General features: G+C 40.9%; 1 protein-coding gene across 1 annotated transcript in view; it reads left to right on the top strand.

The window, feature by feature from the left end:
- kcng4a (potassium voltage-gated channel, subfamily G, member 4a) overlaps positions 1-23,560 on the top strand; it is a 57,022-nt gene extending 33,462 nt beyond the window's left edge. Inside the window, exon 6 of the mRNA XM_077515542.1 lies at positions 21,171-23,560. Coding sequence (XP_077371668.1) covers positions 21,171-22,067 — 897 coding nt within the window. The 3' untranslated portion in view covers positions 22,068-23,560. The remainder of the gene's footprint in view (positions 1-21,170) is intronic.
- Positions 23,561-26,325: the final 2,765 nt, after the last annotated feature.

The raw sequence follows: 26,325 nt of genomic DNA, 5'->3' as shown, positions 1-26,325 counted from the left end.
TTCAACGTCTTGTCATCATTGCTCTTTTTTCTTTTTTCTTTTTTTTTTCTTTTTTTGTGTGTATGTGTGCGTGCGTTTGCGTGCGTGCGTGCGTTTGCGTGTGTGCGTTTGCGTGCGTGCGCGTGCGTGCGTGCAAATACGTATAAATTTATACTCATTCATTCACCTAAAGCCTTATAAATATCCCATTACCCTTCGCCTTAACCAGGTACTTCAGAATCTTGCCAGAGTCGTGAGGTTTAAATGGTCAGGAGACCAGAGAAAAGGTCAGAAAAAAAAGAAATAAAGAGAAAAGACAGGAAAATCAAAGTGAAATCCAGCACCGACCAAACACTTCCTGCCTTCCCCATGATTACAAAATCAAAGTCTTACGCCAACCCCGGAAGCCTCTAAATTCCAGCAAATTTGGCGAGATCTCAAGAGACCAGAGGAAAAACTAAAGAGAGGAAGGAGGGAAGGATCGATAAGGCAGAGAGAGATCCATAGAAGCCAGTACATCCAATCCATCAAAGTGAAGTCCAGCACCAACAAGACCCCTCCTACGTGGTTACAAAACCAGAGTCTGCTGCACCATACTGCACCAATTCTGATCAGAGTCAAATCTTTAGCACACCAGGTTTCATGTCATTCCGTGTGGGGGTGGGGCGGTGGGGGCGTGGCCTCTCCTAATGTGGGCTAAAGCGTGCTTAGCACACGACATGTAGCTTCGCCTAGCAGAGTAAAAGTCACCCGGATGTTTACCGTCCACTTCGACTTACCGACCAGCTGGATCTGCCAGTGGCATCCGGCTTTCGGCTGGAAGTAAATCTTTGGCGAGTCCTCCGTGGCTGTACTGCTTTTGAAGAAGTGCTTCTGTGCTCTAAGGCGTAATTCCACCTTTGATGTTCGAGTAGGACGTGATAATTCCTCGCAAGTTCTTTGTTGTCACTGGCAGCCATGTCATTCAATCTGTATTTTATGCACATGATACGTCACGATGATCACGTGACTGTCCAAAATGGCCGATACAGTTCTTAATGCAAAAATATTCATAAAAGGTGCTATAAAATCATAATCGCTCAACATAAATTGACAATTTGTTCACGGAAGAGTTGAATAGTTGGTTAGTTTTTCATAAATTGTGATTTGCCAGTTATTAGCAAAGTGAGAAAATTCCATGCATTGGCTTTTCCATGACTTGACTTGGATTTCTGACTGCCTTGGCTTTGTGTTTCCCCAACTTTCACTCATTCCCATATTATCTAGCTACTGAGCTCAAAGTCCAAGTGAAGCCTTGTGGTAGCAGTGAGAGTCTTCCTGTCATCTTTAATTCCAATGGTCCATCTCTGTGATTCTCCCTGCTGGAGAGGGGTCAAAATTCCCTCATACGCTCATCATTCACCTGCCGAGTCTGTTTGTGTGAAGGTGTGCAAAGGGAAGGATAAAGTAAGCGGAAGATGTCGGAAGAGTAGACTGACAATGTGATATGCGTGAGAGAATGAAACTGAGAACAATATGACCTAACTAAGTATGGAGCTTTAAAAAGAGGGTATCAGCGAATGAACTTTTTACCCCTCATTCTCTTCCTACATATCCTCGTGCTTATGCTTGTCTTCAGCTCATCACTTCAATCACTTCGTGATCTCGGAGTTTTGGGAGCAGCCCTCTTCAGTCCAACCCCTGTCTGACTTTTCTCATCAGGGCTCTTAATGTAAAACCTCTATAGCCTTTGTAATAGATTATTTGGATTTTGTCTCGTTGCCAACATACTGTTGGGAAGCAGAGCCCTTGCCTAATGTGCTCCATAAGATGCATGCAACTTTGATATCTGTCAGGAAGTCAAAACACTGCAGAGAGTGATCATCAAATCAAAGTAGGAAACAAGATGGGAGAAGGACAGATTCAGGAGGATGTTTTGAATGTCTGCAATTTGCTAGAAAAACAAAACATTTCAAGACATTGAAGAAATTGAAATATCCTTGTATATAAAGTAGGCTATGTTAATGACTAGGAAAAAAAAAGGAAAAAGAAACATATTCCACCAATATTTATGTTGAATTTGCAACAAAACATCAAAATACCATGTTCCCTCACTTTTCACTGGTGATATATTCCGAGCCCGCCCGCAATAGGTGAATTTTCACGAAGTAGAGGTTGACTTTATTTATTTTGTAAGGGACTTACGCGTCGTGACCGAAAGAATGAGATCCCGGATACAAGCGGCCGAAATGAGTTTCTTCCGCAGGGTGTCCGGGCTCTCCCTTAGAGATAGGGTGAGAAGCTCAGTCATCCGGGAGGGACTCAGAGTCGAGCCGCTGCTCCTCCGCGTTGAGCCAGCTGAGGTGGCTCGGGCATCTGGTTCGGATGCCTCCTGGACGCCTCCCTGGAGAGGTGTTCCGGGCATGTCCCACTGGCGGGAGGCCCTGGGGACGACCCAGGACACGCTGGAGAGACTATGTCTCTCGGCTGGCCTGGGAACGCCTTGGAATCCCGCCGGAGGAGCTGGTTGAAGTGGCTGGGGAGAGGGAGGTCTTGGTTTCCCTGCTAAAGCTGCTGACGCCGCGACCCCACCTCGGATAAGCGGAACAAGATGGATGGATGGATGGACTTGCGCCTCTTACGGGATTACGAATCCCCACAAGGCTCCCACCCTTGTAAACTCTTGTTACTTGTAATAAATTCATCCCACCATTTTCCGGACCGCTTATCCTTACTATCCCAGCTGTCTTCAGGCGATAGGCGGGATACACCCTGAACCTGTCACCAGCAATAAATGTAACTTTTTAAATGCAAAATTTCTGATTATAGGCTGCGTTCATAAATTAATGTGAGCGGATACACACACTCCAAACACAGGTGAGGAGGAAGACGACGAAACGTCGGCTTAATAACTAAGTTCAAGTTTTTTTTGTTTTTTTTTTGACCGTCCCAAAAATGGACCTGCCGTTCGGGGAAACCCCCAACATTCCCAATGGCCTGTCCACACCTGCGTACTTCAACCAGAAAACGAGTTACAACTGTCACAATGAAAATCCCCGATAAAGTGGATCCAACATAACCAAATCGCAAAGTTGCGAGGGAACACTGTATTAAACAACAGCAAAAAAAAGTTGGTTTAGTGCAAAGAGTATACTGTGGTGTGGTCCTTTTAGATCATGACTGTTGATTAACAAAAATATTTTGTTGTGGAGATAAAAACATTTCTTACATTAACAATACAAAACTTTGTAGCCAATTAACTATGGGTGAAAGGGGACACAGTACTGTAACAGAAAACTTGAAAGGGAAGCAAAACAACATTTATTAAAAGTGATATTGTTTTTTTTTTTTTATTAATTAATTTTTTATTTTTTTAATGACCATGAGTCAATGTCACTTACATCAAATGCTGGATGGAATGCCTTGTAGAATAGTTCCAGAAGGAGTTCAAACAAAAACTGTAATTCAAAGGGGAAATTCAGTAAGTTGCCGAGTGAAAAAGAAAGAATCTTCTGCCATTGCAGCGTATTAGAATGTAGAAGTTTATTAAGATGTTTTTGTCGGAAGAAAATGCAAAAGGGCAGATGTCGCCAAAAGCTGTTTTCCCTTTTCCACCAGCAGTTGTCTGTCTGAAGGTTACATTAGTATCAGGTTGGAATAAGTCTCACAATGAATCTACTTTCAGTCTGGCTCATAACAATCCACAGTTTTTTTTACAGAGAAATACAACCACAATATATGAAATTTAAAAGTTCATAAGCTTTGCCGCTAGCGCACACATTTTCACTTAGACACTTCATTTGGGATGAAGGTCAATGTACTGATACCCAGTAGTATTTTATTGCCACTTCTGCTTGCTTCCTTGGCCATTTTACATTTGAAGACCAAGATTTGACTGCTTCTTGGCTCGTTTCTTTTTGCTTGACGAGTGTGTCTGGATGTGTCTAATAATATCTGGATAGCAATTAATTATGAAGTGCAGTCGTACCTCTTGCAGTCAGTCACAAATCATCACAACAATATGTTGCTAACAGATTATAAGAGACTTCCTGTCCCCATTAAGATTTTTTTTCTCAAATTGAAGTGACTGATGAAAATTAAAACAAAATGTCTATGTGTCCTTGGTTGAAGATGTTTTATATACAGTAGTTACCTATTCTGTGTCTCAGTACTTGACATACATAGTGTATGAGTGTACAAGTTCCTCTTTAACTGGGGTGCATGTTATGCTAGCATTGATTAGAAAGTACTGTGACTGCTGGGCTATATAACCCAGCAGTGACCCCACTAAGCTTTTGCAGTAAAATCTCAGACAGGATGTCGACAGTCGATTAGAAAGAGTGGGGAAGTTAAATTGTCCCGCGGAAGTCACATGTCGCTAACCTACTTCATGGTGGGGGTTTTTTGCACGCATTTCATAAGTGCCAGTTGAAATACATAGCCGGACTGTCATTCTGCGCCTCCATACTGCTCTCATTCATCCCCTTTAATATTCTCACCCAGTCAGTGTCTTTTAAGAATGCCCTATCAGATTTGCTCTTGTTTTGTAATTTGGCCATATTCTGGCCTGGAGAGCAATTGAAGTGGCCATTTTTGTCCTTAAAGTAAGGTTTGCTGTTCAGTAATTACGCTCCCCAGTAACCATCTCACGTATATAGAAAGCGAAGGAGGGTGAGAATGAGGAGAAAGTAGAAACCCAAGATAGGAAGACATCTACAGAAGAAAAGTTGAGGTCAGTCTGATGATGAACATTTAAGATGATCATTAAATATTTTGGAGGGATAAATGTCTGTGCACTACATACCACAAAACCTTATTGATTAAATAATTAAGATGTTGGTCACAAGTCCATGTGCTATAGTGTTCATGAATTTTTCACGTGATGGAAGACCGGGGACGGCAAGGAAACAAGGAAACTGGGGAAAAATAAGAACAAAAGGGAGCATGAGACATCAAACCAGCCATGAAAGTTTCCTTTCTTTTCATCCTCATTCTTCTCATGACTCAGGGAAGTTGTTAAAATTTTTAAGACTGTATGACGGTGATGAAAGCAGTTAGAGGATGAGGAGGCAGACACATACTCGACAGACCACGCAAGTACCAAATACTGTACATAGATTGTAGTTGAGGTGGAATGACTTTTGTTCATTGTTAATTTTCCCCTTTAAAAAGAAAATAAATTGGCCAAGAAAATTTGGTTGAATGCCAATTCCTAATAAGACCACTGTAAATATTACAATACATCTTAATAAAGTAACTTGTAAATCACAAGCTAGCATATCTTATACCTGTAAAACATCACTCATTCCAAAAAAAATAACCCAACTCAAAGATGAATTTTTAGCAACTCAGTTGTTATGAGTATAATCACATTTGGCAGCATTTTAAGTAGACTTACTGACAATGATGATCAAGAGCAACTGGGAGTTTAGTATTTTGTTTAAGGACACTTTAACACGGTCACAAGTGCTGAAAATCGAACTTATAACTTTATGGTTGAAGACATGTCATGGTGATGGTCTGATGACATTACGAGGTGACGCATGCGCATCTTGCTTTAAACTGCATTGTATACACTATTGCAGTGGTTCTCAATCTTTTTTCAGTGTCTGATTTATGAGACTTTGACCATTTATAGCCGTAAAGAGGTCACCATCTCTGGTCCTTGAGGGCCCATATCCTGCATGTTTTGGATGTTTCCTCTTCAAACACACCTGATTCATCAGCAAGGTGTTGTGTTGCGGTTCTGTTCGAGGATCTGCAAGGAGGTCAGTTGCTTTTGGAAGGCAGAAAGGGATTGTGAGAACTCTCGTACCTGGCTCATTAACAAGGTGATTGCTTGGCCATGCTCTTCCAGGAGCGCTCCTTGTTCATCTAGCCTCTGGCGGACAGGGTCGCTCTCTGCTGGGTCCATATGGAGGTCATATCAAGCCGTCAGGGTTCTGGATGTGCAGAGGACCCAAATGCAGAGAGGAGAGACAAACAGGTGGATGGGGTGATGAAGATTTATTAAACTGAAGGGGATGGTGAAGGCAGTGGTCCAAAGAGAGAGTTGCTGGTCAACGAGCAGGGCCGGAAATAAAGGAAGTCAAGTCAGGCAAGGTGGCAGGGCACAAACAACTGGGGAAGCAGAGATAAACACTCAAAAATATCATTAATTAGTTAGCTGCATGAACTCTTAGAGGAGTGGGTTGATCTGGCAACAAGGTGGAGTTGGGGACCTGCTGCTGATGATGATTGCTTTACACCTCAAGGGGCAGAGTCAGGAGACCTGACAGCAGGAGCCTGATAACGATGTATTGGAAGAGGGAAACAGCAAAAACATGCAGGGTAGGAGCCTTCGATGACTCCTGCTTGAGAACTATTTGGAAATGGAAAAAATATTTTAAAAAATGAAAGAACAAATTAATTAAAAAATTTTGCAAATAAAAATAATTAACATAAAGTGTCCTCCTTTGGGATCATAGTAAGGATATGAGCACAAAAAGAAACCAATTACGTTTAATAAAAACAGATAAGTTAAAAAATAAATAAATAAATAAAAAACCATTACATTAATATTGAAGACTAGCAACGTAACCAAGTTTCAAGGCAGGGAGACAAGTGCTGTGATTTAGCTCTTTTTTTTTCCCCTCATCCTACTTTTTAAATGTATTATTAAATGTATAAATAGATTTTTTTCCCTCAAGTGCCTTAAAATACCCACAGATACTGAACCACAGTTTTCCTGTTGCTTGTACCTTCAGTTTACCAATAGCCAGATAGATATTGCGCTTCACTCAAGTGAGTTCTCCGCAATATCCATCTGGTACCCCTCCACGGTAATTTGCTTGGGAAAGGCGGGACATTCTGTACAATAATTTGAGCTGATTGGACGATGCGACATTGTACACGTTTGTTTTAACCAATCACGGCCACGGGTGAAAATTTTGTCTTAGTTCAAGTCGAAGGGGGGAAAAGCACGAACGTCTTACCATCTAAAAATGCACGAAGCACCTCTCGCTGTTCAACATTCAACAAGGAAACGGTGAGTAATTATGCGAGAACAGAATTAATCGTAGCATCCATTAGTCCATGTTAGGTTTGTCTGTTAGCCTCGGCGTCAGCGCTGGCTTCCTGGTTTCGTCACAGTTGCGTGTCCCGCCCCAAACACAATGTCGCTCTGTGATTGGTTGTTGGTTCGGATCGGTGGAAATTAACGGGAGTGGTACAAGATGTATTCTCAGGAGTTTGTGAACTCACAAATACCGCGAGAATTCATCTTGTGAGAGCAAGGTTAACCTTCAGTGGGTGAATGAGAAAAACAGTGTGAAAGCACAGTCTTGACACCGCCGACCACACCGCAATTAAGAAACTTTCTGACAAACTTTATGTGCCACATATATATATATTTATATATATATGTGGCACATAAAGTTTATATATATATATATATATATATATATATATATATATATATATATATATATATATATATATATATATATATATATATATATATATATATATATATATATATATATACACACTCTCGTTCACTGAAGTTTGGTCAGAATCATCTGCTCTTGTGCAGGCTGCAGCTCTCACCGGAGGGCCGCGGGCAGGGTGGCTTGATTTTGATACCTGTAACTATCACGTCGTTCCAAATCATCATCATCACTTTTTGTTCCAAAGCGACAATGTGTCGATCTTTTTCTTGTGCCTCTCTCTTCAAATGCTGAATTTCCTGCACAAGTGGCTCAATGCTCTTCTTCACTTCAAGTAATTCAGTAACCATTCAATTGAGATTTACAAGAGAAGATTTTATCTCCTCAGCTCTATTTCCGCCAGGCATGCTGCAACAATGTAATTAAAATTCCCAATGTAAAAATCAACAATAGTTAGAAGTTACGAGTGAGTGCAGGAGCGAGTACAGATGCGTCCTTCCTCGACAGATGCGTCCTTGAGTCTCCGTTAATTTTCTTCATTAGAATAAGTTAAGTGTTCCACTTTGATTGTTCAGACATGACTGACATGAGCAGACAGCATGTCAAGAAAACAAAATATAACATTAGGCACATTCTGGCAGCAGGAAGAGAGGACAGATATGATGAGACATGAGACATAATGCCACTGTGGCATTAGCAGTCGCAATAATTTACAATCAGAGTAACATGACCTTTCTTTTGCTGCAGATTGTATTGTTATCAAATGCAAGTTGTGTGATGATTACGTTGTTGTATAATAACTCAGTAAATGTTTTAAAACTTATACCACATATTTTCTTCAGTATCTGAGAATATTTGTGTGGATGAATTGAATACTAATATCCAGACTGTATCAAAGATCAAACATGACATAGACATATCGAGTGAATACTCAGGCGTTCCCTGTATGTTTGAGGATGTATATAACTCTGTTTGACAGTATCAGTGTGCAGCAGATTTCATGCCTTATTATAGCCTATCTGGTTATGAGCTGTATTCTTTCCGTCCATGGCTGCAAGGCTGCCAACTGGGATTATGGGAGAGAACAGCAAAGTATGAGGTGTTTATCTTGTCTGTGCCAGAATAGGATTGGACAGCTAACACAGTGCAGACGTGTGACACAATGCAGATCTGGGTGTTACATGTGAGAGCAGGTAATGTCCGTGATTCGTGTTTCGCTGTTTTTATTGGATACACTATGAACTTAATATGACCCTGACAGACTTCGACAAACAGCCATTACAGTTCACAAGGGAAAAACTTTTGTTAGGTAGGCCTAATACCAGAATAGCGAATGATATAACCTACCATTTCATTAGGTGTGTTTCCATTACCCTTTTTCGCAAGAATAAAAGCGATATTGTACTATTTCGATAAAGTACAATTTCGAATTGTCGGTGTTTCCATTGAAGAGAGTGTCGCTTCTGAAGCGCAATTCTCGGATTGTCCCGTCTCGCGAGACGTCGCTGTTCTGTCGTAGGTGCTCATGATGTTTACGGTAGACGCCCGGTGTAGTTATATTACTTTAAAAACACTCACCCCTCATCGGGCGGTTTCGGGCATTGAGTGTTGGTGTTGTTGTGTGTGTCCTCGGCAGTCTACAAGCAGTTCTGACACGAAAGCGAGTGGCCCCGTACTTCCTACTTCCTGTAATCCTAAAATGTGGTTGTTCCCATGCAGAGGCTGGGTAAAAGGCGGGTTACAAATTGTTAAAAGTTTCTGATGTTTTCTGCAAAATTAACCAGACATGGCAGGACAGGATTTCAAGCTCTCCTCTCCTTCAACTTTTCGAAGGAGTCTCGCTCGATTACACCTCTCTCTCTTTTATGCTCATGCCGTGCAGTAGCCGATACAAATCACTTCAGCATGTAAAACTAAAATACAAACACGAAATTAATAATTCTCAAAACAAATAGTAATTGCAAGTTCAATAAAAATGCACATAAACAACGCGTTACAGTCCTTTCCGCCATGACCGGGCGGGTGTCACATGACTACTAATGCGCAAAAATTGTTTCCATTACACTTTTGCGAAATACTTCTTTTTCGATACGTCTCAAAAACCACCTCATGAGAGCACAAAAACTTTTTTGCGATATTTGAGTTTTTTCGCAAATCCGGTGTTGCCATTACCAGCTTACTTTCGTGAAACATGCCTTTTGCGCATAACTGAGGGTAATGGAAATGCACTTTCTAATGGGTTTGTGTGTCTTTTTGTTAATATTTACTTGAAAATCCTAATTAAGTTTTTTTCCACTCAGAAATTCTAAGTAAATTTTACAAGGAGACTTTTGAGGACATTTTTCCAGTTTATTTGGGGGGGAAGCTACTCAAGGTTTAAGGACCAAAACCACAACCTTCGGGTTGGCAGACAACCACTTTACCACCTGAGCCATGCTGTGTGTTAGTATATTGATGGCATCTGCCAGAATACTTCGACCTCCAAGAGGCCCTTTTTGGTCGACACGCCAGAAATGCAGTGTAGTGACAAACTAGGTGGCATGGCTCAGGTGATAGAGTGGCTGTCTCCCAAGCTGAAGGTCATGAGCTTGTTCCTCAATGCTTGAGTTTTTATTTTAATAAACTGCTCAGATATACTCAAAACTCTCTTTGAAATAAATACTTGGAATTTCTGAGTGAAAAAAAAATCCCCTATTACTTACTACTTAGGCCACCTTTTTTTTAAAGTAAATATTACTTTTTTTCTTTTTTCTTTTTTTTACAGTACATGGACCCCCCCCCCCCCCCCCCCCCCCAGCAAATCTCCAATTTGGTGACTAACCCTAGATTAAATTGTAGACTCAGTAAAGTATGTCTAAATGGTGGCATGGGACAATCGATCTGAATCATTGTAGAAATCGATTTACTTAATGAATTATATTCATTATCATCTTAAAAATATTAATATCACCCTTGTGGCACAAATATAGGAAGGGGCGGAGTGGGCGGGGGTGGTCACACCGTCACATGGTCTGGGGTGCAAGGCAGTCCCCAATTGCCCACGTCCTATCATGCATATGCCAATATGTCATGGATGAACGAACCAGCAAGTCTATTTCTGCTTTCACAATGGAGAGCTGTTACGTTTGGCCATGACTGCTACTTTCCGTCCCACAATGGTGCGGCCGCCCTGTTATGCTTCATTTTACCTACGGGAAATAGACCCGAAAATAGGGACCGATGTCTCCCAGCTGTCTTGGGAATGATTCCCATAGAAGAGTTGGACAAAGTGGCTGAGGAAAGGAAAGTCTCAGCTTCCCTGCTAAAGCTGTTGCCCCCGCAACCTGACCCTGGATAAGCCGAAGAAAATGGATGGATGGATTATTTATTTATTTGCTTTGATTCAGACCAGAAAACAACAATTTTAGTTCAACAATGATTGGTAAATTGCATATTCCTCTTTAAAAGGATAGTACCATACACAGTCAGCAACACAGCAGAAAGTAGAACTTTTGTCGGTTGGGGCCCAGCTCAGATGAGTTAGTGTTTAGCATGTGTATTCATTGATTTTTCACAAAGTCTTTGTTTATTAACATGTACACTCACAAGGTCTTAAATTGATTTTGACTTAATCCTTTGCTTTAAAAAAATGCTGTTGGCAATAAAAGCAAAAGCAAAGAAATGCAATTTCCCCAAGTGTGAAATTAAGATCCTTATCAGTTGGCTTGCACGGTGCTTTAAGTACAAAAGCAGCTTTGTGTGCAAGTGTGTTACCCTGAGGACCTTTTTTCTATTGTTTTCTTTTAAATTGTGGGGGCGTCACAGTAAAGGGACGACGGCATGGTGGCTACGTTTGAAAATCCACCTCAAATGTCTGAGGTTGGGGTTCGAATCCGGGCTCAAGGCTCCCTGCGCTTGCATGGGTTTATGGGATTGTTGGCTTGATTGAAGATTAAATTGTTGTTAGGTGTGCATGTGAGTGAATGGATGTTTGTCTGTGTAGTACATGTGATTACCCGGCAACTATTCAGTCAGCTGGGTTGGCCTCACTCACTTCACAAGCGACCCTAATGAGGAAGAGAACATGGATGGATGGTTAGATGTCAGTGTGTATGTTGTGCGTACTTGCAGCTATCAGGTTACAAGAGGACAGCCTGCAGGTGACGGATGGAGATGTCACATAATACAAGCCCTTCAATAACCCATGACGCATGGACACAGTACTTCTTCTTCTTTCTTTTTGTCACTGGCGTTTCCCCCCTCGCCATTTGACTGACTTTGACCCAAATGCAAGGTGCCTACAGGCTACAGCAGCAGGTTCAGTGAAGTGTGTTCAAGGTCCACCGTGAGGTAAATCTGATTGATGGCCTAAATATTTTTTTCCCCTATTTCTGTTCCCAACCTTTGAACACAGTGGGATAACAGGCTTATGATTCATCATCTTTTTGTTTTTTATTTTTTGATGGACTGAAACATTGAACCTGAAATAAGGAGAGAGAATGCACTGAGGTAGACACTGGACAGTATTTGTCGAAACCAGTATGTTATATTATCTTGCTGTGCTCATACAGTCTATTCATGGTTATGGTAGAAGTAGCTTTGCCATTAACCTTGAGCCCTAAACGACAAATTTTAATCATACTATTTATAATACGCCATCCATCTATTCTCTATACTGCTGTACTGGAGCATATCTCAACAGGGTAGACCGTGGGCTGCCTGGTCACCATGTAATTACATAAACCCATATAAACAATCTTTCACACTCACATTCACACCTATGGAAAATTTAGAGTCTTCAATGAACCTTTGAAACATTTTTGGAAAATGAAGCCAGAATACTGAAAATAAACCCACACAATCATGGAAAGAACATGCAAACTCCACACAGGAAGGTCGGAGCCCAGATTCGAACCACACCGTAGGCCTAAGAGTGTGAGGCAGATGTTAAGAACCACTACTACGGATTTATTCATAATAAGAAATTTTCTCTCATTATCTATCCGTTTTCTGCAGTTATCCTGTGCAATGTTGCAATGTATTGACAAACACCCCCTGCACGCATAGGCCTCTATTTTCATGCCCAGTGCACGTCTGGCGTGAGGTGCAGTCTAACTCTGCGCAGAGGCGAGCTGGACTATGATTTGGTATTTTCGCAGATGCATGCAGCTTTAAAAATGTCTGTTTTGTGGAACGGACTTTATTGGCTGCCAATCAAAGCGGCTGCGCTCATTCCCTTTAAAATTGACAGAGAAGAGTTGTGCAATATTTGACATTGTGCATGGTTTGAAGAGAAATATAGTAGCCTTGGTATAAAAAAAAAAAGAGAAAAAAAAGAAGCTATGTATGGTCCCTTCCTGATGGCATGGTAATGCCTTCCTGATGGGAGCCTATGGAACAGGTGGTAACCAGAGTGGGAAAGATCTGTAGTGATTTTTGTTCCCTGCCGTCTTCCTGACACCCTGGTTTCATACAGGTCACTGATTGACAGCTGCCATTGCCCACACGGTGATGAATGAAGTGACAAAGCTATCAACGGTGGCTCGACTTGGAGCTCTACCAAATTGTCAGATGTGCTTGGTCCCCTCGGTATGCCAGAACACTTACTTTGGCACAGAACGCTCTGCCAAATTCCCAAAAGGACAAGACGAGCCTTACACCGGCATGGAAATCAAACGGGTCAGTTCTTGCGCTTGAGCGCAGCTGCGCCGTCTATGAATACAGAGCCCATATTCATATGAATTTAGAATGTTCACTTAACCATTTGGAAGGAATCTAAAGTACCCGGAAAAAAACGTCCAAGCAAGGATAGATTATGCAAACTCCACACAGAAATGTCGAACCCCAGATTCGAACCCTAATCTCGAACTCTGATGCCGAACGAGCCTGCCACATGTTTCAAGTTTAGGGTTGCTCAGCCTCAGCAGAGGTTTGCTGTGGCAGCTGCCTGCAATCCCAATTGCGAAGTGATGGTCCTCAATCTGGGCGGATGGCAGTGAACAAGAATTCTTACAAAAGTCAATGCTGATATAGAATAAGACAGCCAGAAGATGTCATAATATACCCGACTATATTTGTATGTGTTTTCTGACTCAAAGCCCAGCACAAGTTACAGCTCCAGTATCTTGACTAATTTCTATCGAACCACAGTATCACTGAAAGACAGATGTTTATGACACAGCAATATACTATATTTCATCACTTCTCGCTCCCTGACCATCTGTGCTACCATTAACACCCACACCCACATCAAAGTAAAGCACTGAAAATGATCATATTTTCCCAACTGCCAGGTGTTTTATCCAATTACATGTGAAATATTGCAACAGTGACAGCTGCCACTGTTTCCATTGTAATCATCTAGGATTTTTTTCAATGACCATGACATCTCTGTTTTGTATTTTTTAGGTGTCTATGCATTTGTCAGAATTGTTCTTAAATTTACTAGTCTTCACCTCATTCGACAAATTACACTTTTCTCTACCTAAAAACAGTCCCTAGGGATTATTTCCCCACTTTAATAAGCGAAGTGTGCATCTCAGCAGCACGGTACATTATGGGTAGATGTTATTATTGTTATATATATATATATATATATATATATATATATATATATATATATATATATATATATATATATATATATATATATATATATATATATATATATATTAGGGGTGTTAAAAAAAAATCGATTCGGCAATATACCGCGATACTACATCGCGCAATTCTCGAATCGATTCAATAGGCAGCAGAATCGATTTTTAAACTTCCATTTTTAATGGAAAAATATTCAACAAAACGTCTTACTTTGGGTTAGGGTTCACACCTTAAGCATGGAAGAATGTTTTATGAACGTAACATTAAGCCTTAATATTTTATTTTAATGCTGTTCAAGCATGAAACAGATTACAACCTGTATAAGACTGAAGTTTCAGGTAAATAAATAATACATTTTCATACAAATCTTACACTACAAGTTTACTGATTAGTATTTTCTAAATTTGAATGAAAAAAAATCGCAACAATCAACTTATAAATTCGTATCGGGATTAATCGGTATCGAATCGAATCGTGACCTGTGAATCGTGATACGAATCGAATCGTCAGGTACTAGGCAATTCACACCCCTAATATATATATATATATATATATATATATATATATATATATATATATATATATATATATATATATATATATATATATATATATATATATATATATATATATATATTAGTGTTGTTCCGATACTGGTATCGGCAGAGGTGCCGATACTGCATTAAAACAGTGGTATCGGTATCGGTGACTACTCACAAGTAACATGCCGATACCATTAATTCTAACACTAATATAGGATTTTGGAGGCAACATCTTGTGTCCTGCTCGTGCACGACATTCACTGATATGTGACATGTTCATTGCATGCCAATCTAAGATATCCTATTTGCCCTTGAATGCTGTGAACCAATGGCAGGACAGCTTTTTCATGTTGAGGGAAAAAAAAAAACTTAGGTATCGGTATGGTATCGGTATCGTCCAATACTGCAAAGCTGGGTATCGGTATCGGGGGCCAAAAAAACGGTATCGAAACAACACTGATATATATATATATATATATATATATATATATTTTTTTTTTTTTTTTTTAAGTAGGTCAACTTTTTACACTAGTAAAACCTTTCTTCTTGAGCGTTCAGATAAGGTATTGAGCTAAAGTACGTTGACGACCCAGAATATTAGCTCACTGGTAACGCTCTACGCTCCCTAACCGGAAACACAGGGGAGTTATATGTTAAAATAGTTATATGTGGCACCTTTGAGTAAACTTTGAGTACCTTGAGGCAGTGGCACATATCCTCTTTTTTTGGAAATCAAAATATGGTAACCCTGTTTTTGCTCCAAACTCTGCTCGATCTTAAAAACATTTTCGAGCTTCCTATTAGAATCTTCAACGCAGCACATTATGCTGTGACTTGTTCAAAACAAAGTTTGAAATGTTTCAAATGTTATTGTGATTGTGTATTCAAGCAACCCAGATCACACTTGATAGCTTGTAATGTTCAGCCGACACTCGCTGTCACTCTCTGACGTTAAATGACGCGTTGAGTGTTGACGACAGCTGCTGAGAACGTTTCCACTAATTAATGTTAATCATGAGCGAAATTGAATGCGGCTGCTTACGTGCGCCTGTTGCACGACTGTCTGCTTGAGTATCAAGTTTGTCCCTGTGGTTCCTACAAATGATAGTGGCATATTGCATCAAAATTCATTTGAGAAAAGAGGAAATATCCATAAACCCATACATTTGCAAGCTGTACAAAAATCAGAAATGTCAGCATCCACAGCCTCATCCCACATTCGAAAAGCATACGTTAGGTCCAATGAAGACTCTAAAATGTCCAGGTGAGAAAGACTTGGAATTGGCGAGTCCAAGTCCAAGGTGTACCCCGCCTCTCGCCAAGTCAGCTACGATGGGCTCCAACTCCTGCACATGCAATCCTGGTAAGCCATATAAAAAAACGGATGGTTGGATTATGTGAAGCACTACACTATGAATGGTCCTGACAGGGAAAAAAAATGTACCGTATTTTCCGCACTATAAGGCGCACCTTCAATGAATGACATGTTTTAAAACTTTTTCCATATATAAGGCGCTACAGTAGAGGCTGGGGTTACGTTATGCATCCATTAGATGGTGCTGCGCTAAAGGGAATGTCAACAAAACAGTCAGGTAGGTCAGTCAAACTTGATTAATAGATTACAAACCAGCTTTCTGACAACTCCATTCACTCCCAAAATGAATAAACAGCTGTTTTATTATTTTCTCTGAGGTAAAGTATTAGTATTAGCTAGCGATCCAAGATGGCGGGATCTTCAGCGCATGCGCGTCACCGATCGTGCAGGGTCACCAATAGCGTCTCAATGTTGCGGCTCAATATTGATCCATATATAAGGCGCACTGGATTATAAGGCGCATGGTGAGTTTTTGACAAAATTGAAGTCTTTAGGTGCGCCTTATAGTCGTGAAAATACGGTAAGAAAGAATCAGTGGTTTCCCATAGATCATACCACCCATTCTACTTTCATCACCACTGTTGACTTTGTCGTAATTTGACATTGACATTTTTTTAAATCTGAATGAAATGAACATTGAAAACTCTATTTTGATCATCTGCTGTGTTTTTGCTGAAATGATCTGTCACAAAGTTCCAGAGAGAATCACACAGAGCAGATACAACAAGGTCAGCGAGGCGTTGCGACTGTTTGAAGAGACAGAAGTAGAAATCTTGTCGCTGTAACAAATGGCCTTTCATACCAAGGGTGAGAACAGCGTTGTAAAGCCCTAATGGGACTAATGTCAGCACACAAGACGGAAAAAGCAAGGAGGAGGGAAATAAATGAGAGGGAGAAAGTGCACATGAGAGACAAAACATGTGAGCCGAGGGCACAATGTGTCTGGAAGATTGATGTGGGAATGGCAGCCCTGAATTCCCTCAGTGCTTTAAGGGCTGGATGTCACACAGTGGCAGTGTGAGGAAAGCTGGCTTGTTTAAAAAGGAGGACAGGTGTAGAAGTTGATATTTTGTTAGATTTACCACATGCTATTCTCAGATGAAAACTTCTTATATTTATATTTGAACTTTCCTTCCAGAAATGTCTGCCCGAAGCCTCTGGAAAAATCATGATGTGTTTAGGTGATGACATAAGGAATCCAATTTCATTTTCTGGGCTGTGGTGGTGGTATTTGATTCTAGATGAATAATATCCATATTTGTCTTTATTTTGTTACCGAAAGCTAAGGAGATTGAAGAGAGAGTTGCACATTACCAGTCATTTACTCATGATTCTGCAGTATCAGGGTAAGCAATTCTTCATAATACTGGCTCCATATTGAAAATCAGCTCACACTCCCTGTTTTATTTCATTCCAAAGGTCATTAATGGGGTGGGGTTCTCATGTCCATCCGTACCAGACTCATTCAAACTTGTGACTTACTTTTGACTTATGGACCTGATTTTGTACAATGGAGCAAGATCATGGCCCTTCCTCAGACTGTTCGCACTAAGTTGGAGGAAAACAATTGTCAAAGTTGCAATAGACATATTTGTTCAGCTAAAGAGTGCATTAGCGCAGCCAACCATTTGAAATATTTGGTATAGACAAGTATTGATACCGGGCCTTATTTCAAGGTATCGCTACATTTTGCCAGGGCAGCGCGGTGGTTGACTGGTGAGCACGTCCGCCTCCCAGTTCTGAGGACTCGGGTTCGAGTCCAGGCTCCGGCCTTCCTGGGTGGAGTTTACATGTTCTCCCCGTGCCTGCGTGGGTCTTCTCCGGGCACTCCGGTCTCCTCACACATTCCAAAGACATGCATGGCAGGTTAATTGGGCGCTCTGAATTGTCCCTAGGTGTGCGTGTGAGTGTGGATGGTTGTTTGTCTCTGTGTGCCCTGCGATTGGCTGGCAACCAGTCCAGGGTTTACCCCGCTTACTGCCCAAAGCCAGCACTCCCCGTGACCCTTGTGAGGAATAAGTGGTCAAGAAAATGAACGAATGAATCGTACATGGGGCCGTTTGAAATTAAATTACCACTGATTGTCACATCCACCGAAGTGGGGTGAAATTTGTTCTCCGCATTTAACCCATCCCCTGGGGGAACGGTGAGCAGCAGCAGCCGCGCTCGGGAATCATTTTTGGTGATCTAACGCCCCAATTCCAACCCTTAATGCTGAGTGTCAAGCAGGGAGGCAGTTGGGTCCCATTTTTATAGTCTTTGGTATGACCCGGCCGGGGGATTGAACCCACGACCTCCCAGTCTCAGGGTGGGCACTCTACCACTAGGTCACTGAGCTGGTTATAAACAGGAACTACAAATGAGAAGAATGGAAAATTGCTGTTAATTTCATGCAGTTAAAGAAAAATGTGACATTATGATTTCTTTAAAGTGATCTGTCATTGTTTCGGGGTGGTGAGGAGGATTTTATGTATCAAAGGAACTTGTGGTATCGGTACTTGGGGTCAGTGACCACTCATACTGGTTTCGGTCTGGAAAAAAAGTAGACATCCCAATTATCCCCAGACAATACTAATGTTTTTGTGTTTCAAAATCTGTGTAAAACATCCTCATGTAAGCCCATACGGAGACAAGAAAGTGGAAGAAGGTTGGGGCATGCAGGATGCTGATGGTGCATTTTCCCGCTAGATCATAACACTCCCATAAAACCTCTTATTGCTACTTAGCCAAGACCTGAATGGAAGGATGACAGTTCCTGAGCAGCTAATAGAAATAATTTGTTGTGCTGCCAAAAATGTCCAAACTCTACTTCTCAGCTAAATCGTAGCAGCGTACACAAAGGCCTCACACGGCGGACATAAAAGGCTTAAATTCGCATTGGGACGAGGGAATCCGCGGGGCAAGAAATGACAAATGAGTCAGAGGAATGGGACACGTGTGTGTCATGCATAGGGAAACAAGGGAGGGAGCTGTCATTCACTTGGGGGAACTGAAGCGAATAAAGACTTTAAAGGAGAAAGGGTGAGCCGCATCTGGGACAACCGGCGAATGACGGATGAGAGGGTGGGAGTCCGGAGAGTTTGATGTAGCAGCAACCGGAATGATTAATGAGGAGGAGGAGGAGGAGGAGGAAATGGGAGGAAGAAGGTTGGTTGTATGTTGAGGGAAGACTAATGGAAGGGAAGGGAAATACACGAGTGTTACATTGAGCAGAGCGACCAAAGCACAAATTGGAACGATGATGAAGGCCAAATAAAAGTCTTTCCTTTGTCATTTCAAGAATGCAATTCAGATTTGAATGTGACAAGCCAGAAAATTGAAAGCCTGCAAACTGTGGAAAAATCTAGATAGAGCATCTGCTTCACACTTATCAAACACTGCAGGATTCTGCTGAGTCAGCTGCTCATTGTTCCAAGATAACAGTAGAAAATCCATCCATACATCCACCACGTATACACTTGCAGAAAGCCACAACTTATGTTGATGTATGCTTGACGACAGGTGGATCATTGGACTTTATGCCATATAATGGAAGATAATGTAATTTCTCTGCTTTTGATTATTCATTGCTGATATATCACTGTCAATTTTCAAGAGACCCCAAAAACTGCATGTTTGTTACAACATTACCATTTCATCATCAGAAATTAGTCATTAGTTTATAAAATTAACTCCCACACAAGAAGACTGACCATTTTTGAAACAAATATTAAATGTTATCAAATTTTGACTCATGAAGTTTCAGCCTGAATATACAGCCTATACATACAGTAGATGAAGCTATTAAATAATTACTTTTATACAAAATTGATCTAATTTTCTATCATGGCAGTCCGCCTGGGAATCACTGGTTTGCACTGTTGTGTACAACAAGGTTATTGTAGCTACTGTAGAGTCCGAGCTACGGCCTTCCTGGGTGGAGTTTGCATGTTGTCCCCGTGCCCGCGTGGGTCTTCTCCGGGTACTCCGGTCTCCTCCCACATTCCAAAGACATGCATGGCAGGTTGATTGGGCGCTCCGAATTGTCTCCAGGTGTGCTTGCGAGTGTAGATGGTTTGCCTCTGTGTGCCCTGCGATGGGCTGGCAACCAATTCAGGGTGTCCCCCACCTACTGCCCAAAGCCAGCTGGACTGGGCTCCAGCATCCCCCGCGACCCTTGTGAGGAATAAGTGGTAAGAAAATGGATGGATGAAAACAATTACAAAATCGCTACAACTGAAATTGAAAAAACATTTTCATTAATGAAATAAAAATGAAAATGCTTTTAAAGAAACAAAAAATAACTGGAACTACATCTTACGTTAATAAGAACGAGCCAAAATTCTATAACAATGTCCTTTGTTTTGCTCTTTATCAGTTAATATCATAAATGGGCTGTGGTGTTCATTGTAAGTATAAATTTTTCTTTTGGTGTAAATCCAGGACAGTCGAAAGTTTGTTTGGGTTTTACTTAATTAAACAACACATGCTGACAAGATTTTTATCTTTCACTTGACAAATTCTCCACATATTAAAAGAAAACTAATTCTAAAACTAATTAAACAAACTAAAATTAAGCTTTCAAAAAAATCAAAACAAACCTGCTCTAGAAACTAATTAAAATTAGAACTAATTGATTTTTTTTATTTGAAATTAATTAAAATCTAACTAGAATGAAAAATCCTAAACTAATATACTGTAACCCTGGTGTACACCAAGTTAGTCTTTAAGCATTCATTATAGCAGTACTTCCTCAAAATTGAAGACATTTTAACCCGTGGTTGGGATTTGAACTTCAATTAATCATTTACAATTCATTTACATTACAATTGCAGCGCAGTCATTGACAGCAAGCCCCGCCCCCACCAACCCCCCAACCCCTCCCCCACCCTCAATCTATTTATCTCTAATGTAGATGGGCTTGGGAGCTTGACTGAAACACATTTTAATGATGAAAATATAAAATGAACAAGTATTATGTGTATTATTTCTGTAGCTGAATTGTTGTGGTGTAAGATGGTGGTGAATATTATTGTCATAGAGAGACAGCCTCTGAAGCATCACTTCTTAAACACAGTGTTATTGCAAGAGTCAGTTGTGCAAGTCTGTTCCTGCCAGTTCTCCCACCCAATTTCTCGAAAGCTACTCATAAAATAAGGGATTTATTGTGTCACATTTCTATTGATCCAGTGTTTTTGTTTGTACCTAAAGGTAACAAAGACCTGATCTGAGCGGTGATGTTGATTCTCCACCTTATTTTTTATTTTTTTTATCTCACTGTTTCGTCTTCATTTTTCTTTTTCACTTCAGGGTGAGTGCTCCTCCAAGTGCTACAACATGTTCATCATCGAGACGGTGTGCGTGGCCTGGTTCTCGCTGGAGTTCATCCTGCGCTTCATTCAGGCTCGCAGCAAGTTAGACTTCCTCCGCGGGCCGCTCAACATCATCGACGCCATGGCCATCTTGCCTTACTACGTGTCCTTGGTGGTCAAAGAGGAGGACCCCGATCTGGACGGCGATCGACCGGGGGGAGGGAAAGGCTACTTGGACAAGCTGGGTCTGGTGCTGAGGATCTTGCGGGCGTTGAGGATTCTGTACGTGATGCGACTGGCTCGCCACTCTCTGGGCCTGCAGACTCTCGGACTAACGGTGAGGCGCAGCACCCGTGAGTTTGGCCTGCTCTTGCTCTTCCTCTGCGTGGCGGTCACCCTCTTCTCGCCGCTGGTCCACCTGGCTGAAAGTGAGCTCACGGGCCCTCACGACTTCAGCAGCATCCCCGCCTCCTACTGGTGGGCTATAATCTCCATGACGACGGTGGGCTACGGCGACATGGTGCCTCGGTCCATCCCCGGGCAGGTCGTAGCGCTGAGCAGCATCCTGAGTGGGATCCTAATCATGGCCTTCCCCGCGACCTCCATCTTCCACATGTTCTCCCGCTCCTACCAAGAACTCAAGATGGAGCACGACCGGTTGTTCAAAGAGGAGTGTGCCGCCGCTGCGGCCGCCGCCGCCGCCTCCACCAACGCCACTGGGGAGGCAGGAATGGACGCGGAAAGACGTGATGTGAAACTAGAGGACTCTGCTGCTGTTGGACTCGCGTTCCATCTGGAAAAGGATTGTATGCACTCACAAGAGTCTCTGGCTCTGTTGGGGAAAGGAGATGATGCTGCAGCAAATAATCACAGCCTCCCAGCAGCAGCGTTCTGAAATGAACATTTCTTGCTATCGATCCAAACCTTCCAATCTCCATGTTACATGTAAAAAAAAAAAAAAAAAAAGACTCTTGTATCTTCCCAAAGTTTCCATGTGTATCATAGAGCTCACATCTGCTGCATTTATCTCGCTCTTCAGGTTGCTGATGTGAGACCCGAAAGCACATCTGAGTGTTTTGTGTGTGTGCAGCGTCGTGCGCCTTGCATTGACACAAACTGAAAGACCCTTGAAAACCCTTTAAACCCAATGGTACAGGTTGTCTTATTGAAAGCCTTTGCTGCAATATTAATGACTCTTTGCATTCATAAACATGCAATATCAACCCAAAGCTGTATTTGTTTCTTCTACTATGGAAATACCTTTAAATGTAATACTTATAGCCTACAGTGTCAATGTATCAGTGACTCATACTCTGACTTTAGACATACATTTAGATCTACTCTGCCAAAAATGTAGTTTTATTTTGCTGCAGAAAAAAAATAAACATTATTGATAACACTTTATAATAGCCATCTGTTATAACTAGTTAATAGATCATTAGTAAACTGTTAATTAATTAATCATTAATGATCTGTTGTTTGTTAACAGTTTGTTTAGGATTTATAATGACGTTTGTAGATAGATAATATATCATTAATAAACTTAGGTAATGAGTTATGGTTAAGGGTTTCTAACTATACCTACTAAATGAGTAATAGATCAGAAACAAGCTATTAGGAAGCTACTAGTGACTTGTTTAGTATCAGTTAATAGTTTTAAACAGTAGATGTTATTGGACCATTTTACTTAAGTTGCAACTATTCCTCATTGAAGCAATCCAAAGCACTATCGCACTATCCACCAAAGTTGCTTAGTGCCAGTAAAAATGATACAGACCCCCTCAGGCCATGATAAAGGTTTCATTAATCTAGCTGTAAGTCGTTTTCATTAGCAGAATTATGAAAATATGACTTGAAGGTTCAAAAAGCATTTACTGTTACTATAACTGTTAGTAAATAACATTAATTAATAGTTTACTGATAAGCTATTAACTAGTTATAATGGATAATTAATATAACAGTCAATGAATGGCTTTCTGATGCTGTTAATCTAAATAAACTATGTAAAGGCTCAATTTTTGGCATGCAAAGGAACACCCAAACTTAAACACCCCTGAATACAGTCGGCTCCTTTTGCTTCCTTTCTGAGATGTCTGTTGCTATGTAATTTGATTTGGTTACTGCATGCCTGTCTAACCATTTCTTGTATGTTTAAGAAGTATAAATGGGGACTTTTTGATTATCAACGTAAAAGTGAGAACATACACAGTATGAGTGATGAGGCATAGATTAAATATAAATCGAACAAGATATATATTTTTTTTTAAACAGCGAGAGGACAGAAGAAACGGAGGCATGTTTCTGTGTGTGACTAGTAGAGAATGAGCGCTAACAACCAAGAAATGTACTTTGCATCGCTCCAAATAAAAGCTCTTCTTATAATCAGAAGCAAATCCAATTTCTGTATTTGTTGATATCTTGAGTGATTTGCAGAGTCACGCTGTTCAACATTTCTGAGAAGAAGGGAAGGACAGCTTCTCCGGACAGCCTCGCAGATAAGTATTCCACAAACAACAACCGTCATCTGTTTGTTGTCACATGCACAATACTCCAAAAATGGATGGATGAGTGCCATGTGAATCTCTTGGCTGCAGAACATGATCATAATATAGTGTGACTAGGTAACATCCCATTCTAGGAAGAGTAGTAAGGCCCCCATGTGGAAACACACAAGGGCATGCCAGATGCAAGCGTAATCTAGATTAAAGTTAGGATTATGAGACCCATAGACAAATTGACAGAAACTCAACTCTAACCCATGGTTTAAAATGTGATATACTAGATAGCTTTCTCCCTCCACAGATTACCAGTGATTGGTTGCTTTGGCCATATGGTGTCCCATTTCATTGCAGTGCAATTTATGGTCCATGAGACCCACTGTAGCAACATATGGTTTGGATAATCCTTTTTTTTACACAAGTAGATGTGATGGATTACACCAGATCTAAAACCATTATGCATCTGGATAGTCAATATCTGAAAACAAACAAAGCAAATATGAAAAAGGCTCTGTGAAAAGCTTTAAAAGTGCCATGCTAGGAGTTTTTTTTTTTTTTTTTTATAATTTTATAATCTCATTGCTTTGTGTTTTACAATGAATTTGAAAGAGAAAATTGCTTTCCTCTGATTTGTTAGTTCCTGATGGTGTGTGTGAATTTCGGCTACCACACACAACACAGAAAAAAACCCCACTAACATCCCTTAGAACAAGTCAATTAACCAAAAAAGTTATAGGCAGACGCTCCGGGCTTATTATTGCCTAACAGTCCCATTCAGTCGCATAAAATTACAACAAAATAAAAATAAATAACTATTGCACTCACATTATAGAAGAAAATGTTCAGTCCCCCTCTTTCCAATGCAACTTCTTGGGAGAGTGCATTTTCTTGCAGACAGTTTCGGTTGCTCAAACAAATATAAGTTTGTTCAGAGTTGTATTTGGTTTTTATTATTCATCCAGCCATCCATTTTCTTAACTGCCTACTCCACACAAGGGTCGCGGGGCTGCTGGAGCCTATCTCAGCTGGCTTTGGGCAGTAGGCGGGGTACACCATGGACTGGTTGCCAGCCAATCGCAGGGCACACAGATGAACAACCACCCACACAGATGAACAACCATCCACACTCACAAGCACACCTAGGGACAATTCAGAGCGCCCAATTAACCTGCCATGCATGTCTTTGGAATGTGGGAGGAGACTGCAAGTACCCAAAGAAGACCCACGCAGGAACGGGGAGAACATGCAAACTCCACCCAGGAAGGCCGGAGCCCAGACTCGATCTTGCGTCCTCACTTGACTAACCAGTCAGCCACCGTGCCGCCCTCATGTAATCATTCAGTTTAAAACTTGCTTTCTGTCAACTTCGTCAGACATTAAAAAGTGTCCAATTTTTCAGTCAAAGAGGTTTCAGTAGAATCCAAAATCTGAAATGCATTGGAATAGTTGAATTACTCCGATAGGTCATATAATACAGCACATCACGTGTTCCTCTCCCCCTTATCAGCTACCTGTACTACCCTTCCATTTCTTGCTGCGCTCTTCAACTCCTCCACTCCTTCATTGAAATCTTCCCTGCTCATCCTCAATCTGCGACCGATGTGCTGACATTCTATGAAATCCATCAAATCAGCGGCTACAGCTGTAAATTTCTCTCAATCTTGACTGGAGTGGTGTTACATTTCCCAATTGTTTTATCATTACGTCTTCATCTGGGCAGAAAGCAAACATTCCTTCTGACAAGCTTTGGTTGAAACATGGCTGTTGCACCCTGGGGATTACAAACTCCACTTTCACATCTTGCTGCTCAGTATCCACAGCAGTGGTCTTGGCTAGCCACCAGTGGACATTATACTGGACACTACTGCAAGGCAGTCTCAATTATTAAGGCAGCCAATAGTTCCATCGGGACCTTTCAGAGACTCATGAGCCAACTCCCCCACCATCACATCTTTCATCTCCATCTCCTTCATCAACTTGGCCAGAGGTCCTTTCTTCCTTGCCGTCTTCGCCACACATGTAGGATTCAAAGTTTAATGATTGAAGCCATGTTTTTAATGTACAATTGCCCTGAAATAATACTGTATACTGTATGAACCCTTTATTATGTCCATATAACATTATATTTTCACATTTAGATGTTTAAGGTGATATTGCCACCTCTGTCAGCTTTCACATCTCTGTCAGTCCTAAAAACTGAGAGTTGATGTCAGACAAAGTTGACAAAATGTTTAAAACTGAGGGGAAAACAGCTTGTTGCAACATGGCCCTGGTTGATCTCTTATACTCTGCTGCCACCTGCTGTCCGTTTTTGTAACAATTACCATTGCTTCAACCGTTTGCTTCAGTTAAGAGGCTGCATCAAAGCCTTCTGTATGCTCTAGCAAAAAAACAAAACATAAAAACGTATAAATACGTCTTTGGGGTACTTGTAAGATTTAAAAGGGAACACATTTATACGTTTTTTTGGAGCAAATGCATTTATTAAAAAAAAAATTAAAAAAAAAACGTAAAAGAGAAGACGTAGTTGACATGTTCCTGTTGTGACCATAGTAATATTAACATTGTTTATACAGGGTCCAGCAAAATGATCTGTGACAAAATGATGACACATTTGTAGGTTTGATAAAAGACAAATAAAGAAACAAAAAAGTG

Source organism: Festucalex cinctus, chromosome 3 (genome assembly GCF_051991245.1).
Source record: "Festucalex cinctus isolate MCC-2025b chromosome 3, RoL_Fcin_1.0, whole genome shotgun sequence".
NCBI classification, from domain to species: domain Eukaryota; kingdom Metazoa; phylum Chordata; class Actinopteri; order Syngnathiformes; family Syngnathidae; genus Festucalex; species Festucalex cinctus.
The sequence above is the reverse complement of the archived record's forward strand: the minus strand, read 5'-3'. Positions and strand labels throughout refer to the sequence as shown.